At 39.7% G+C, this 17179-nt stretch overlaps 1 protein-coding gene across 3 annotated transcripts; it reads right to left on the reverse strand.

Annotated features, from left to right (window-relative positions):
* Nucleotides 1–405: 405 nt before the first annotated feature.
* CWC15 (CWC15 spliceosome associated protein homolog) lies at nucleotides 406–17168 on the reverse strand. Of its 3 annotated transcripts, none has more exons than XM_005440755.3 (7): nucleotides 17061–17168; nucleotides 14618–14756; nucleotides 12413–12525; nucleotides 11393–11481; nucleotides 10494–10604; nucleotides 1493–1611; nucleotides 406–755 (listed from the first exon to the last, which is right to left on the reverse strand). In XM_005440755.3, the coding sequence occupies exons 2-7, from the start codon at nucleotides 14746–14748 to the stop codon at nucleotides 626–628; spliced, it is 693 nt and encodes a 230-aa protein (XP_005440812.1). In that variant the 5' UTR covers nucleotides 14749–14756; nucleotides 17061–17168; the 3' UTR covers nucleotides 406–625. The 3 variants fall into 3 exon arrangements, with proteins under 3 accessions (XP_005440812.1, XP_055557872.1, XP_055557873.1); XM_055701897.1 differs by lacking the exon at nucleotides 17061–17168 and adding an exon at nucleotides 16541–16559; XM_055701898.1 differs by lacking the exon at nucleotides 17061–17168 and adding an exon at nucleotides 15204–15222.
* Between the last annotated feature and the right edge of the window lie 11 nt (nucleotides 17169–17179).

The following is a 17179-nucleotide window of genomic DNA, read 5'->3' on the forward strand; positions in this document are numbered from 1 at the left end:
TACATGGTATTGCTCCAGAAGTGCTGAGCCAAGAGAGCCCCGAAAGCAGGGCTGCTAAGAGCTTGGGAGCTACCCCACCAAATGGTAACTTGGTTGACAGTAAGAAGAAACTAAAAAGGAAGATTATTAACTAAGCTTCTAACTAGCTATTAAGAGGAAGTCCAATTTGCTACAGAAAGTATAGCTCTTCTCAGTCCACACTGCTTACCACACTCAGCTATTCCCCACCTTTGGTGATACTGACATTTATCTAAGTTGCGTAAGTCACAAGTCACCATCACTACAAATATAGGCTGTTTTGAAAAGCAATTTAAACAATTAGAAGTATTTACTGCAAACCAGCTTCTCTCTTCCACCATTTATAAGGTGGCCAGTGAAAGTGAAATGCACATGAACAGAGAAACATTCATGAAACACAAACTTATTTAATTAAAAATTAAAAGGAAAACATACTGCAGGAATAAAAACTCCAGATACACAGCAATTATTAATGATGAAGCTGTTGATGATCTTGAAAAAGCATTTGGGAATTTATGACCAAATATTCAGCCTTCAGCTCTGAGGGAATGAGAGGGAACAACCACGACCTTCCAAGTCCTTCAGCACCACCACACATAAAACTGTACTACTTGATATATTTTTCCATGAACTTTTTGTGAAATTCTGATCGCAGAGTATCGTTCACGAATCTTTTATCCTTTTTTGTTTCGTCTATCCCCTTGGCACAATTCTTGAACACAACATCATCATCCCATCTGAAAACGAAAGTTAACTTCAGTAAGCTTGTATGAAAAACAGGTGCAATTTACAAAAATACATAAATGAAGTTTGGTGTTCCTATTTAAATGTACTAAGAACAACTAGTCATTAGGATTAGATTTTAGTCTTTAAGACAAAAAAATAAATAATCTATTTTTCTAATCCAAGCCATCTCCTACATGCTCCTGAGTTAGAAGAGAGAGGAGTATCAGCAGCTTAAAGATTTTTTAATTAAATATTTTACCCTTACAGAAAAGAACAACCATCTGAACAGAGCAGAAAAAAACCCCTTTAAGCTAATGGCCTGAATTCTGATAAATGCAAGAATAACTGGACTAGCTGCAAACAAGAACTGTACAGAGAAAAAGGCGGGTTTTCATTAATTCTATTTACACTAAAAAAACCCCAAACCAGCTAGATTTTAAAGGGGAGCATAACACTGAATTTGTTGCGGAACTCTGGTCCTGTTAAGTTTTTTCTATCATTATGCACACGTCACGCAAAACAATTCTCAATCTCTCTCTCTCTTTTTGAACACAAAGTAGCAGGGTAATTTGTTCAGAGAAATGCACAAGACGATCACTACATGCATCAGTATCCCAATTCTACATTACACCGCTTGTGACGAGATCTGAGGAAGGAAAAAAACCCCAACGGCAGTGATAACATTTTCTGACCGTGAGCATCAAGAGGAAGCAAAGGGATGGCTATCACAGTGCAGACTGCACAGTACCTCCTCTTCACTTTGAAGTTTGCTTGAGGCTGTGCTGGGCCAGTAAGGTTCAGCAGTGGGTTACCACTCAGAATGTTCTCCATCCGAATTCTTTCTTCTTCAGCCTTTTGCTCTTGTTCCTGAGAACCAGAAATGGATATATTACTTTTCTAGGCCACTTTCTCATTTAGCTGGTAGAGATAAACATTACTTAGCTGTGAACACTCACATAGGATTTGAATCCCTAGCTCAGACTTTTCAGAACATTTGACGCTTATGTATGAGTAGAATAAGGATAGAAGCAGAGACACTCTGAAGAGCTTAAAATTGCTAAGAAACCATCAATCTAGCAACACTCCTATTTGCTCTACTTACCTCTGATGTTCCATCAAATATTCAGTTAAATTCTAGTTTTACCATTTACATACTTTTCATATTAGAAACTGTACACAGATTAAAAGATTTTCTTTATCCTCATGAGAAAAAGAGTACATTATACAATACTTATTAGGTGGGAGAAACCTTACAGCACGTTGAAACTTCTCTATCTTCAGCAATCTGATTGGGTTTTAAAATCATAACTTCCCTAGAGATCAATTGAAAAGAATATTGAGAAATACAAGGTGAAACTGAGCAGTGGATGTCATAAGACTATCTAAGAGTTCCAATATCAAGAGCCAGAAAAATTGTCTTCTCCTTGTACTGTCAAAAGCATGTAACTCAGGCCTAAGTGAATTGATGCAATACAGGCAACACAAAACACTGCCCATGCCTCTGCACTGTATTAATGTATTTAGTGACTTAAATGTTCACAGACTTCAGAGTGACTGTGTAATATTCGTTTCACATCAATATACTTTTCCACAATCTTTCAAATAGACTGCTCGTTCATCAGAAGGAGAAAAAAAAGTAATTCTTTAAATTCGGATGACTAACTAGGTCTCCCGCTTCCCTGTGAAGTAAGGTCTGAAGACATTCTAGTTAAAAAATGCACAGAAGTCTCATTAGGGCTGCAGGACACACAAACTATGGCTTTTAAATATTATACAAACTAAAGACAAAGAGATCACAAGGTTGTGGGGTTGTTGTCCCCCCCCTCAAACTGCAGAAAATTCATGGCTGAGGGCAGCTGCTATGGGATCCTAAAAGAGAAAATGTTTTTCTTGATAATAGTATTTACAAGGTTTAAGCGCTAAACTTGAACACTGATGTTTAAGCGTTAAACTTGAACAAGCCAGAGTTCTCTAGCTTCACACATTTAATCAACGCTAAGTGAAATGTTAGTAGAACTACTTATAATTCACAATGTTTTTCAATTGGATTGATCAGGTATGTGAAGTAAACCTATACAATACCCCAACCCTCTTAAGAACAATACCAACTTAATAAACATACGAATATCAGATGATGCAGGACCACTGGTAAAGATTTTACCTTTTGAAATCTACCCGTTTTAGTTATGAAAAAACACCTACCATTACACTGCTGCTCACAAAAAAAATTTAGAACCAGCTGCAAATAATTGCCAGTGGGATGGGAAAAGCTCCCCAAAAGGGCATAGTGCTTAAAAGCATGGCACAGCTTCAGGACAAGCCCTGTAATGCCCTTATTAAAACATGTGGGTAGGCAAAACTTGCCCTTGCTGCTGTATCCATGGAGCTTTAACACAAACTGCAGCAGTTAAAAAGTTCTTAACACAAATAAACTTAAGTTTTGCATTTTCCAACATAGTTCTCAATCCAATATTTGCATTCCAACTTCAGTTGTAAATACCACCCCAGTAAATAAGGAAACACAGAGAGCAAAAATATTTTATATGGAAAAGCAATTTCCTCCTGTACTAGAAATATGAATTCAAATTATACATTCCTTTCCTCTGTGGATAACAGACAAGAGATATACGCAGCTTCTTCTGCACAGTATACAACCGTTGATTTACCATCTTCTTTCCCTGTAACGCAGAGGAGCCAACAGCAGTGAAATTCGATTTACTGCAGTCGGTGTCATGTGTTCCCAACACAAGTCAAGCAGCCCTCAGACTACTGTACAGCACATGCATGCAAAGCACTAACCTGAAACCAAGCGAAATCTAGGATATTGTTACAAACAAGAAAATCAGTATTGTTTTTCGGGTATGTCCTGAGAGGCGATCAAATTTTGTTTAAGACCATTAGGCAAATGTACAACAGGATTCAAGCATGTGAAGCATTCTCTGTGTTGCCCAAAATAAGGTGGGCTCAGCATCATTAATCTCTGAAGCTCCATTAAAAGTGAGACTTTGAATAAAACAAGAGGTCTGGGATAAACCCTAAAAGCAAATAAGAAAGCTACAAACCAAAAATCCATACTGGACTATACTCAAGAGAAGATAGCACTAGTAAGAGAACTGGAAGAAATTAATACTCCCCTGTTGAAAAATGCTTTTGTAAAGAGAACTTATTCCAAGTCCTATATAGGTGAACGAATGCAGCAGTCTTCCATTTCAGAGCTGAACTCCAGGGGAACTCCCCTCAAGGTGACATGCAGAGCACGGCACAGTCTCACCCTCAAATTTCTAAGACATTAACCTTGGCCATGATCCAAAGTTACTGAACCTGTGCCTCATGCACCACTTTACTGGCCACACATAACTATCTTACGCTGATTTTTCACGACGCATGAAAATGCATACACTCACCACTGAAAAATACAGGACTACAATGCACTGCACATAGCCTTTCTTCAATGGTCTAAAGTCCACTGGAGTCAATCAGCATCTTCTGGGTGGAAATTAGAGCTCTTCTTCTCTCCCCTCCCCCATTTCAGATTTAATCACAACAGTTCCTACAAAGCTGATGGTTCCAGCATTCTCTACCATGCATGAAGAGAACTGAAAAACATTCACTCATTTGAACTGTAAACATTCAGAATTACTAGAGGATAAAGCCAATATTAAGAATCATAGAAAATACGCATGCAGTTCTCCATAACATAAGAACTCCAGCGTTCTTATTACACACAAATGCACATTTAATTTTTCTATAATAAGATTTTAGAAAGCCATGTTAGGCATCCTCCTAACTTTTATCTGCTTTACATAACCCATTCAGCCACAATTAGCCTGACATAGTTCGTTTTTTGATAATGAAAAAAGCATTATTAGACAGAAGTGATAAAATGTGGTCATAGAAAAAAAAAATCAAAATTGAAATAAGTTTTTAAAGGCATTACACTACAAGCAGTACTATGAGACTAAGAGTAGGATTTAGCTCCAGATTAAGACACGTACAACTAAACACCCGCTAGTAGGCACCTGAGCTCACATATGAAGAACAGATCTAGAGAATACAATAAGGAGTCAAGATAGCTCTTCTGCTCACACTAAATTACACACAGGAGACCAACCATGCTCCGGGCTCTATTGACTGCCTCTCCACTGCACCACCACAGAAGCTGGGATACAGAACTTACACATCGACCCCAACAACTTGGCATTTCAAGCTCAACTAGATCTTGTCTAAAACTGCTCACAGCTAGGAAAAACCATTTAATCAACTAAACTACAATTCCAGAGGACTGCAGGGTAGCAAAAACTGCACTACCATTAAAAGCAGTGGTAGGAGCAATCTTGGGAATTTCGAATTATTACATTTTACTTTTGCACCTATTATATTATTAAAAATAATTATGAACATAACACTAACGGCAGCTGTCAAACATTCTTCTATAGTGACAACAGTTACATAAAACATCAATGAATCTTATTTTCAGAAATTGATTTTCCATATTCACATTAAGAGATGCTGCAGAGCCCCTGGACACTTCGTGTAACCCTTCCTTGCTTCCCTGTTCACAAACAGAACTCTGCTGTCTTTTAGACCCACAGAGGCAGAAAAACTACAAGTTGTAACAAACTGCATAAGCTTACCTTTGTCATTAAAGATCAACAGATCTGAAAAGCAAAAAGGGAACAGATCCATTGAGTGAGGCATCTCCAGTTTTAGTCACTTTACATAGGAGACCCAGTGTGCATGGTAATTTACTTATGGAATTCAGTTGTTCAAAACTGTTCTTGGTTGGATTACATTTCAACATATTTGCTACAAATTTTAAGAAGCAGGCTAATTCTGAAGACTAGTCTTGAAGATTTTTTGTCTTATTTAACTTCACTACAACCTCCCAAAGAAGGTATTCAAGACTAATAAACAGGTAACTTACTCTTTTGTATCTTAAGAGACATGACATGGAGGAAATAATAAGTTTAACTCAGTGGTGTAAAGTTGACGTTTACACTTAAGCCAAGTTATACATTTTGGCCAGCACTGCAGAAACCCTCATCTCCAGCCAAAAAGAGGTTTTCATTACGTTTCAGAATTTTCCACATAAATCTTCCACTGTCTGCTCCTCCAATGAAAGCTGGGACGCTCCAGGCGACGGGGCAAGGGTTGTATCAAATCAAACAGACCAGACATAACCTTCATAGCTGTCTGAGCTTCACACCTCTGAGGCACGTTCAAGCACAGCTGTTCACAAAATAAGAGGCTCCAGTTGCTCCAAAGCCTACACTGTTCTTTTGTGTGGTGGAACAAAGGCTTATTAAGCTAAAACACTATGGATACAACAAACCCACAACAGAAGAAAAGCCTAAGGGGAAAAATAATACATCTGTATTCACTCCACCCTTTCTAAAATAATGCCTCTTTGCCTGCCTTTCCATTCCACAAGACAAGGTATACAACTCTTTTCCTAAGCCACTTTAGCAAAAAAAACATGCTACAGATTATTCCATCACTACAGACAGCAGCGCTGTGCTTTTCAGTTGCAGTGTGTTGCACCAATGATCTGCAGAGATCAATCAGACATCAACCATGTTGTAACTACTGTGTTAGACGCAGAGGCAATCAACCAGGAATATTAAGGTGTGAGGAATAAGACTGAACTGGCACAGGGAGTCCCATACCACAAGCAAGCAGATGGAGATGCTGCTATGTCACTGGGATCTTACAGGAAGCCTTCAATGTACAAGGGAACTCAACATGTAGCATCACAGCTGGGAAAAAACAAAAGTGGACAAAAATATATTAACCTTAACTAAACAATTATTCCTTATCTTGCTGTAAAGGATAACAGTCTCTTGGCATATTTGTTTCTGACCACAAAGGAAAGAAAAATGTTGTTACCATAGCGTTGGGGTTTTTTTAGTATAGTTCCTACCCTTAGCACAGAGCAAGATTACTTTTACAGAAAGTGCTGAAATTTCCAAAATTACTTGGTTTTTATAGATGTTGAGTAGCTGGAAGAAAACCTGAAATACACACATTTCATTGAAGGCTGAAAAAAACATATCACATGACCTTACCTAAATGCTAATTTTTGAATGATGGACTATGAAGCACTGCCTTTAGTAGCAGGGAACAAAACTTTGTAACAGAGACCCACCCCAGTTTTTTGATTCTAGGCAAATTACTAATACCATGCAATACAGTGATTGGAGTAACTGACTGAACCTTCAAAAAACAACAAGTAATCACAACGGCAGCATCTATACACAGATTTGTTGTTATTTTGCCACAAAGGAGGGGACATTATCATTAGTTCTTGGCAAGGGTAAGTATTACTAGCATGTCTCACATTTAGTGAAGAGACATACTCTGCCATCTTCTTTTGCTTCTTTACTGAAATTCTTAATCACTGATCTGATATTCTAGTTTTAGTTAGAACCTTAAAATTTAAGTGAAAAGGTTAGTATCTATCAAGATTCATTTTCTAATGTTTTATTTGTAAGTCTGTGACATGGCTAAAACACAGGACAGAGCTAAACTCTACCCTGACCATTGGTAAAGTAATATATTCAGTTATAGAGAAACACTTGGTGAAATAAAACTGCTAAGAAAACAAACCAAAATTTTAAGTCTGTTCTCAGATAAGCACAAAATGACTGGATGTTAAAATAGCTTTGCTGGAACTGCACACATACATTTGGCTTCTCACTGGTTTGAGGTTTGGTTTTAATTATTTCCATTTACCTTTTAAGGAAGTCCTTGCAAATTGAAAAATCAAGAGCCTTGTAATGCTGAATTTGGAATATTGAAATGTTTCCACGAAACCTATCCATGGCTAGTTCACATACACAGCAGACCTAGCATTTGTAGTTTTAGACAGACCCAGAATTATTCCACAGAAACAGCTTTCAAAGCTAAAATTTCCTGGTCAGCTTAGTGTCTATGAGAAACAACCTGAGAGATTAAAATTGTGGAAGGGATGAGAAAAGTCAGGATGACTCCCATGCTCAATCTGTTTATAAAAACATTTGTAGTATTTATTTAATATTTCTATTGTTTCTACAGAATTCAAGGGAATTTAAGCATTTTGAGAAGTTAACAAGCTTTGACAGGAACTGCTTATTTGGTTGACAAACTGCTTCACGAACAGGGAAATATCAGCGTGAAGGAAGTTAGAACCTCTTAATGCTAGTATTTGTCAAAATCAGATTTAGGCGATTTTTATGGAAATTGGTATCATCACATAAGAGAAACTAACAGAGAGTGCGATGATCTGAAAAAAAGCAGATTCTCACCTTCTGTTTTTAACTGCCATCTCACCAGAGATGCATTTTGTAAGGAGCAGTCCTCCTTTCATATCAACTTAAATACAGGACACCAAAGCGACCAGTGAAAACATATACAAAAATGCAGTTTACTTTAAAGGAAGACTCAGAAATAATTGGATTAGTGTTTCAAATCAAAATAACTAACGTATCAGGAAAAAGAAAAAAACCCTGCATATGGCATGAATTTGGGATGTATTACTGTATTTTACCCACTTCATCCTGTTAAGACCCTGGTATGCTCCAAGAAGATGCAAAGACATATTGATCTGTATAACAACAACAAGATTTGAGAACGATGCACAGAATGAACAGTGAACAGGCATCCACACTCTACAGTTTCTCTTTGCCTTGCCACTGGTTTACCCACGCTGTCTGCTATGGACAGCAATGTTTCAACCATCCCTGTACGTGGATTAGGACTAACAGTGACCACACAATTAAGACTTTGACATGAGATGTTATCCTGAAGTCAGCTGAAAGACTAATATAAGGTTACTTACAAAATTAGGTTTAAATTACAGTTTGCAATACATAATAATATGAAATCCCACATACCTGAAAGGAAAAGGGATTTATATTAAATGGCTATAAAATTGCTTTGCCAGTAACACCTTGTTTTAAAGTCATGGAAACAAGGCATAATCTAAACAGAGTGCACCACTAAAGCCAACATACATAAATGATCTTTCCGAAGGAGACCCTTACTCCCAAACACTCTTTCCAAGACTGCATCGCACCTTGGTTTTTACTTTTTCCATTAACGTAGTCTTAGTTTCCTACTCTCAAAAAACCCCAAGAAAATAAAATTCCAAGTACACGTAGAGAACCCACTATTTACCAAAGATGACAATTTTTAAGAAAGCCTATCTGCCCCACCAGTGAAAGGATGAATAGAGCAGGTAGCCAGTGAGTGTGCAAGTGTGCACTATTGCAAATAAACAATAGCAATTTTTAGGAAAAACCAAACATATGCAGTTCAGATAAGCGTTCATGTATTCAGTAAGCACGCAGCATTGGACGTTATAAACCCTGCTTCTGGGGGAAAGAGAACATCCAGGAAGGTAAAAAATAATACCAGTGAAGAGACAGAATAGAAAAAGCAGTATACTAAATACTTCATAGCTTTCAGCACCCTCTACTGACAAAGTAAGAATTTCATAGAGGTAACACTCCCACTTTCTACATGCAAACAGAGAAGCATGCACCTGGTTACCTGTGCTGCAATTTACTACCATTATTTTGCTAATGCAAGTTTTCTACACCAAAATGTGACAAGTTACACTGTTTAATCTAGATGTATTTTATATATATCTATCTATTAAAAAAATAGATACTTAAAACTATCAGGCAAAGTGAAAAATCCACACAGATTAAGCTTTCATTCTAAGCACTGTGCAAGGACAGCTGAAGTAGCAGTCTTTCCTACACACTGCTACCCTTAATTTGTAGTTTAGTACATCTCACACAGGAAGACACGGAAGTATTATTGATAGTGTTTTTAAGTAATTTTTATCATGTAATTAATGCAGAACACAATTTCATTGCTGCATGACGTGTTTCAAATGTCTAGATAAAGAGATGAGAGGCATTTCAGACATACTTTAATGTAAAGGACCACTCACAGGCTAGATGGAGAATAAAGTATCAACAGTCTTCTACAGCAAAACTTCTTCACTGAAGCAGCATGGTACGGCTTTTAGCATTTCAAACTACTTAACACCAACACCGCAGAGCTCACAGGTTTTACTGGCCTTGTTGATTCTAAAAGTAAATTTCTGTATTGTTAGCCAAAAGCAGGCAAGTACTCCAATGCTGCCTACAACAGAATTATAAACATTACCTCTTCTAGCTGTTCCTAGATGCTACACCCCCCCATTCAGTCAGCTTACTGGAGAGCATTCATGAAAAACATTAAACTACAAGAATGTGTTAAGCTACAGGAAAGACTATGAGTAGCTCAGAGGCACCCAAAGATTAAGTTGTCACCAGCCTTTTGATTAGCCTCCTGACCAGCATTTAGTATGTTTGTTTAGCATGTTCTAAAAAACATCTCAGATTACCTTATACAAAGGCAACCAAGTGGCTTAGCTTTTTTGTTTTGGTTTGGGGTGGGGTTTTGGGGGTTTTTTTTTGGGGGGTGGGAGGGCATTGCATGAGTTTTTTGTTTTGTTTTTCTACACTAATGGAGATTCTCCATATAAAAACATACAAAACTACTCAATCTGAAGCATGCAACATTTTTCAAAAGCCCTACAACAATTTTATTTAAAATTCTTGACAACAGTTATTAGACAGAACATATCCATCACACTTGAGAAGAGTTTTGAAGGGTGTGTGAGTTGTTTACTAGTTCTCACTCACACTAAGTACTTAAGGCACACCAGTAAAATCCAGTTTGCAAAAACCAGATGCTCTTTAATGGTGAAATCTTACCTTTCGAGCCTGTTCCTCAGCTCGTTCTTTCTTGATTTTTTCCAGTTCAGCCAGAAGAGCTGCAGTGTCATCATCATCACTGTCTTCCAGGTCCTCATCTTCATCATCTTCCTAACAGCAACAAGCGGAAACAAGAAGCAGCTCATTCATTTCATTTAATAAAAACAGCCCTGGTCTGCCCAGCTAAGGCTGCAATTTGCTGCTGGCTGATTTCTGAAGTACATGAGTGCTTGCAGCACCAGCAAATATGGTACAAATAATGTTGCTGTTCAAGAGCAAATAAACAAGACAAAAATATGTTTGTGCTTTCTGGATGACTGCAATTATTTTTTTTCTAATTCAAATGTGATGTAGCTGACAGATTCTATAAAATGGCTGTCCCTGATCACTCTCTAATCATTGTAACATAAGTCATTATAGTAGTGCATCTGAATACCCTGTCCAACATTGTTAGGAGCAAATATAACAGGATTAAAAAAACCTGAGGTTACTGTCAAGTCTTAGACCCAACTCCTAGACATCAGCATGAGGAGAGGAGCCAAGAGCAAGAATTCGCTGCTCATGTAGACAATCATTGTATCTCAACAGTTCTATCTTTGGGAAATCTTCTAACTAACCCAGTAGTTGACCAAGCCTAAAGAGTTTCCCACTCCCTGTAGTTTAAGTGTTACTTTCAGTTCCCCAGTTTTTGTGGGCTTTCCAAGAATACAACTACAGCACAGATCAGAATCCTCTGAACCACTCTGAACTTCCACCAAAGTAAAGTAACTGTAAAAGGAAGATACATTGGAACGTGTCTTAGGTCTTTAGCAAACCTAAAAGTACATACTCTTTTAACAGCAAACCCTGAAGGCAGGACAATGACAGGAAAGAAGACAGAAAAAAAAAAAGATACATACATCAGTAAGAGGATCATCTGCATCAAGATTTGCTGCAGGAATCTGGTCTAGCCGAGGCTTCTTAGATACAGAAGATGATGTTGTATGTTCTATAGCATAAGATTTTAAAAAAAAAAGTCACTAAGACACTTCATTTAACAGCATTTAATGTCAGGAAGCAAAAATCTTCATCAACAATTTGTCTTGCATTGCAGTAAGAGATACAAGCTTATGCTTACTTTTCCCTCTTTTTTAATCTTAATGCCCATGCTAATTCTTCCCTGTAGGTATCCTCAAGGGAAGCAATAACATCCCCAAACCTACCATTTTGCCTCCAGAGGTTTTTTGAAAACTTTATTTCAAGAAGAGAGAACAGCAGAAGACAAAGTAGTAGAGAAATATCCTTGTTCTATATATCCAATTGGAGGGTTCCCTTGAGATCACCTCAAAGCATTATTGTTGGCTAGTTCAGTCCAAACCGCACCTGCTTTCATCTGTGAATTTGAAAGCCCCACAATACCTTTGCACCTAAACTTAAACTATCTAAATTCTGTCAAGCTTTATACTAAAAATGAGTATTTCTCAAAAACCACTTTGATTTTCATTTTAATTATCATCCCACTCTATCTGAACAGAATTGCATTCCTCAGAAATGGAATTATTACTACACTGGTGCTGTAACACTAGAAGATGGGTCATTCCTCTTCTCCTTCCTGTCTTGCTTGTCCAAGAACAAAAAAAAAAGCGCTCTATTAGCTGTACATACTTGTTGCCAGTTCATTACAATCATACTGTATCAGCTGGTCTGCATGATGGCCTGCACTTTTCTATTGGCTGGCCTAGATTTCTGCTAGTACGAAGCCACCATGAAAGCCAGCGGACATTCCCTTGCAGGTCAATAGCTCTGAACTATCAGACCAATACCCTAAATTCTACTCTCATGACATGCTGTCTGCAACCCACAAACTTCTTACAACACCAAATTTTGTGCAAAAGCAACACCACACAAAAGTATTAAAATTTTTGTTTCTTTGTTCTTACCTCTGGTTGGTCTGTCTCTATTCTTTTCTCTTGCAGCAACCCGCTCTCTCTCCTCTAGCTCCCTTCTGAAATCACGGTTACGAACCTCTTCAGGAGCATCCTGAGTAGTTTGTCTAAAACAACATGGGGGGAGGGGGGAAAGAAGCTGACGTTGACAGTCTGCAGCTGGGAGCAATTTTTTCAAGGAGGCAAATAAATCCTGGGGTGAACAAGTAAGTATAGAGAATAAGAACTGGGTACAAAGCCAACATATGTTTGTTTACTCTCTCTTCATCAGCCTCCTTCTCTGTACACGTTACACACAGCGACATGCAATGCCACACACACATGCTCCTTCCAGTGACTCTCAAATAAATTATAAGACCCTACATAAATTCCTACAAACCCAGGGCGACTACATCTTCCTTTTGTAGCTATGTCTGTATCTTCTGTTCTCCAGCAGCCCAAGCCCAGTGTCCTACCAGACACCCACAAGCATTATGGTCAACTTTCCTCACTATTTTACCATCCAAGGCTGCTGCTGCAAATCCAGTCTCTAAGACTTACAGAAAAGACCAAGACTAGAACATACTTTTCATAAACTTTTTCTCCTCCAAGAGACTTACCAGAAAATCTCCTGTGGCCATTAAATAAAAAGTTGGGAGAACAGACAAAACACTAGCTTTAGTGAAACATGTAGCAGATACGTGTTTTTCCCTCTTTTATGTAACACAGGCTGGCCAAAAGCAATAGACTATTTATATTTGAGTCACACTAAGTTCTACCTAGAGAGCACTGAATTTTCTGTGGAAATCTTGAAAAGAACTAATGAATAAGAACAAGCAGCAATTCCTTTCACCTTCCTGTGAACTCAGTGCTGGAAATAAGAGTGCCTGGAAGAAACCCAGACTTAAGCCATTACAAACACACCGTGTGCACACCCTGCCTTTATGATGAAGTATTTAATTTGCTTATGTAATTAAAAACCTGAATTTGTAATCCCTGATACAGCTGCAAAATCCCCACAAGCCCTGTTGTCATTCAAGACAACATGAGTGGGACTGAAACACTGAACTTTTCCTGCAATGATGTAGTCCTGGCAATTTAACAAAGACAACTTTGTATTAGGTATTTGGGAGAAAGAACAGAAGACACTTAATGCCCCCTCCATCTCTCTCTCACACACAGTGATTTGTTAAAACATACAATGTATATCCCTCTACATATCTGTCTCCACACACTCCTTTCAAAGCAAGACTGGTGTTCCAAACCCCACTTTTGTTTAAAGAAACAAACCGCCAACAATTTTTCCCGTAACAACAAAATGTATTTGACAGCACGTTTTGTGCTGTTGATTTTAGTATTCTCCAGAATGCTCCAACTCCCTTACCCATATGTATTCTTGAAATGCAAAAGCACAGGAGAGATGCAAGGATAAACATCTTCTCAAGAAAGTGCAAACATAAAACCTTAACAGTCATTTCACTGACAAGGATAACATCATTTAAATAAAAAGAACATTTTTAACCTGAAACATTTCATTTAAATCCTAGGTATCTGTATCACATAGACTCCAGATTTCATTTAGTCTTTCAAAAGGATAATGAATATTTTGTATGCGTTTTAAACAGAGGAAAATATTCCCAAAATCCCATTATCTTTCTCACCTATTAAAGCAATTTCCTCTCCCAGGATCTGCACGAACCACCTGCAGTGTTTAACTTTAGCTCTTCCAACATGTACTACTTCACAAGTGCTATTCCATGATTTCCCTGCCTCCTCTTAATGTCCTTTCCAAGCGGTCCTTTGCAAATAACATGATGTGGTTTTCCTGCTTTGAAGACGTGCTCAACTTCACTCCTCTTAACCCATTTTGCTCTGCAAGTGACAGCACCCTCCATGGCTGAATCCTAATGACAATTTTCTTTCTGCTCCACTGCCTGAAATGCTTGGTCTCCAAAACACACCTTCTTCTGATGATTCATGTCCATAAGCAGTAATAAATACCACTAAGATTAAACCTCTCCAACTACTTACAATGCATTCGATCTCTTAGGTCTGCTTTTGAGACACTTTCAGCTCACTCATTCGGCACTGCCATACAACCTGGTGTCTGCTCAGTGTCATGCACATCAACATCTAACATGAAAATTTCAGAGTACCACTCATAACAAAAAAATAATTCCCAGCCTGTTTTGCCGTAAGACCAAAGAAAACAATACTAACCTGTATTTGATTTTAGTATGAGAAGGAAGGTCTCTGCTGGAATATTGTTTGGATAGCTGACTTAAGTCTCCTTCACCTTTTCCTCTTCCTCCTCTCGCAGGTTCAAACGTTGGCCTCGCTGCTGTCGTCATTTTAACTACTGCAGAATTAAGGGATAAACACTGTCATTACTACAACTTACAGTGAAAGACACTCACCAGAAGCTACTTTGTTCCTGGAACTGTGGAAGCAACAAGGCCCACTACAGAATACCAGCTATCACTCAGCTCATGATCCTTGAAATTCAAGGAGCTTTTTATTGACAGCACTGACAGACCCTATTCAGGTTTTCAAAATAAAAGTATTTTCCAATATGCTTGAAAGATGACACACAGATGCTAACAAGAGTATGAAGCTATGTTTGCCAAGTAAATAAAACCAACCAGGAGCTGGCCTCCTATCCTTAAGGCAAGCTGTACAGCCTTGCAACTAAACTCTTTCCCCTCCTGAAAAACGACAGCCAAAAATGACTGCCTACTGAGAACCCCTCCATTATCCCTCAAACCATATCTAGGTATCATCACCAGAAATGCTGGCTGACACGTACCAGCCTTGGATGGTGTTGACAATGAAATACTGATGAAGATCACGCAACTTGAACTGAATCACGTTCCAGCCCTCATCATGGACCTGCTCAGTTCTCTAGCACAGGCACAGCACTGTCATTAATAATGGAGGTCAGTCCTTTGGGGCTGACCTGTGCAGAGCTCCAGCTTGCCAGCAAAACCTTCTGAAGAGCTAGAGCCAATGTTTCCCTGGTGACAGAAGGCGGACAGCTTTACCCTTATGTAAACAAAGTGCAATTAAAAATGCTTGGACAAACGCAGAAGTTTTCACCAGCTCTTGCTTAGAAACTGTGGGAACTCACATACTGCCAGCGTGTCCTAAAAAATAATGCCCAAAATTGCTACTAACAACTCTTCTGTGGCAAAGGAGTGAAAGATTCCAACCAGCCTCAGCCACATAGACACCCTGTCAGCATGGTACTGTGCTCAGCACTACTGAACAGGAGCTGAGACCATCCAATCCCAAACTACTGTGTCAAGAGTTTAGGATGGTTAACCAATGTCAAAAACCCCTGTGTGATCAACCAGCACCAGCTTAAATCTACTATCTGAAATTATGCTCATTCATGCTTCACCATGACACAAACATCCATTAAGCACCGACCAAAGACGTGAAGATATAAGAGGTACATCTGCAGAGATACATAAAGGCACCAGTCCCATCAACCAGATGGTTGAATGTTACAGGATGACAAGACAACATATTAAAGATTATTAAAAATCAAAGAAAAAACATGATACTACTTCATATGTTTTTGTGATGCACAAATAAAGGTTATGTTCTGCTTGCATTAGTTATTTTTTCACTTTCAGTGAGATCACAAAACACATGACTTCAGTGTTAAAATTCTGCAATTATTTGTTGTTCAAAGTAACATCCCATTAGAGAAAACACAGTTACTTCCACTGAATTACTACTCGGAAAACAAAACTAACAGATGGAAACACCTTTAAAAAGAAGTGAGAGAGTAACTAGCCTTGGCTTGTTAACCAAGGATTGCTGATGCTTCTCAGTGACGCTGTGCTGGAGTCAGCTGGAGCTCAGCAAGACGTTTTAGCTCTGCCTTAGCACAGACTCTGCCAGACCCATGATTCAAGAAAGCCACTTGCTCTCAAAACCCTCATCTGTGCTAGTTATAAGTAGCTGGGGGATCCATATATTCAGGTGAAGAATCAGATCCAATGTGGCTGCATAGTTTCATGAAGCATTAACAAATCCTCTGGAAACTGTCCCTTCTTCTCTCAAGTCCGTTTGCATTTGACTCAGCCTCAAAGTACCCGAACTCAACCTGAAACCACTCGGGGATGTCACACCAACCTCTCGAATTTCAGAAATGGAGCCCTGGAGGTGCCTCTTCAGCGCTACAGGGAGGCAGGACCGGCCACGCAGGGATTATTTGCCAAGGAAAGCGACTGGGCCCGGCCCGGAGCTGCACTGCCTTGGCTAAGCCGGGCTGCGCCACAGCCGCCGCCCCCCGACCGCCTGCCCGGGGGAGCCCGAACCCCAGCGCCTGGCCGGCAGGAGCGGGCTGCGGCACTGCGCCGCTGTCACCCCTGCCCAGCGGGCTCCGCCACACCGCCCGGCCCCTGGAGCTCCGCCGCAGGGCCCCCCGGCCCGGCCGCCCTCCCCTGCTCTCCACAGAAACGCTCCCCCTCGCCTGCCCCGGCCGCGGCCCGGCCCCTCATAGGCCCCCCCCCCCCCCCTCATAGGGACCCCTCCCCCAACGCCCCCTGCCCGAGGACCACCTTCCCCCCGCCTCTAGAGACCTCGCTACAGCCTTCCCAAGCACGCACCCCCACCGCCGGCCAACTCGCCCACCGCCTCCCCGGACACTTACAGGGCGGCCTCCTCTCACCCTACGCAACTGCCTTACGCCACCACCATAATTCCGCCAAGCGCCCACAAGGCACTGCGCGGGAACCATAGACACAACGGAACGGAAGCCACGGCCGGAGG

The sequence above is a fragment of the Falco cherrug genome, chromosome 2 (assembly GCF_023634085.1).
Source record: "Falco cherrug isolate bFalChe1 chromosome 2, bFalChe1.pri, whole genome shotgun sequence".
Taxonomy (NCBI): domain Eukaryota; kingdom Metazoa; phylum Chordata; class Aves; order Falconiformes; family Falconidae; genus Falco; species Falco cherrug.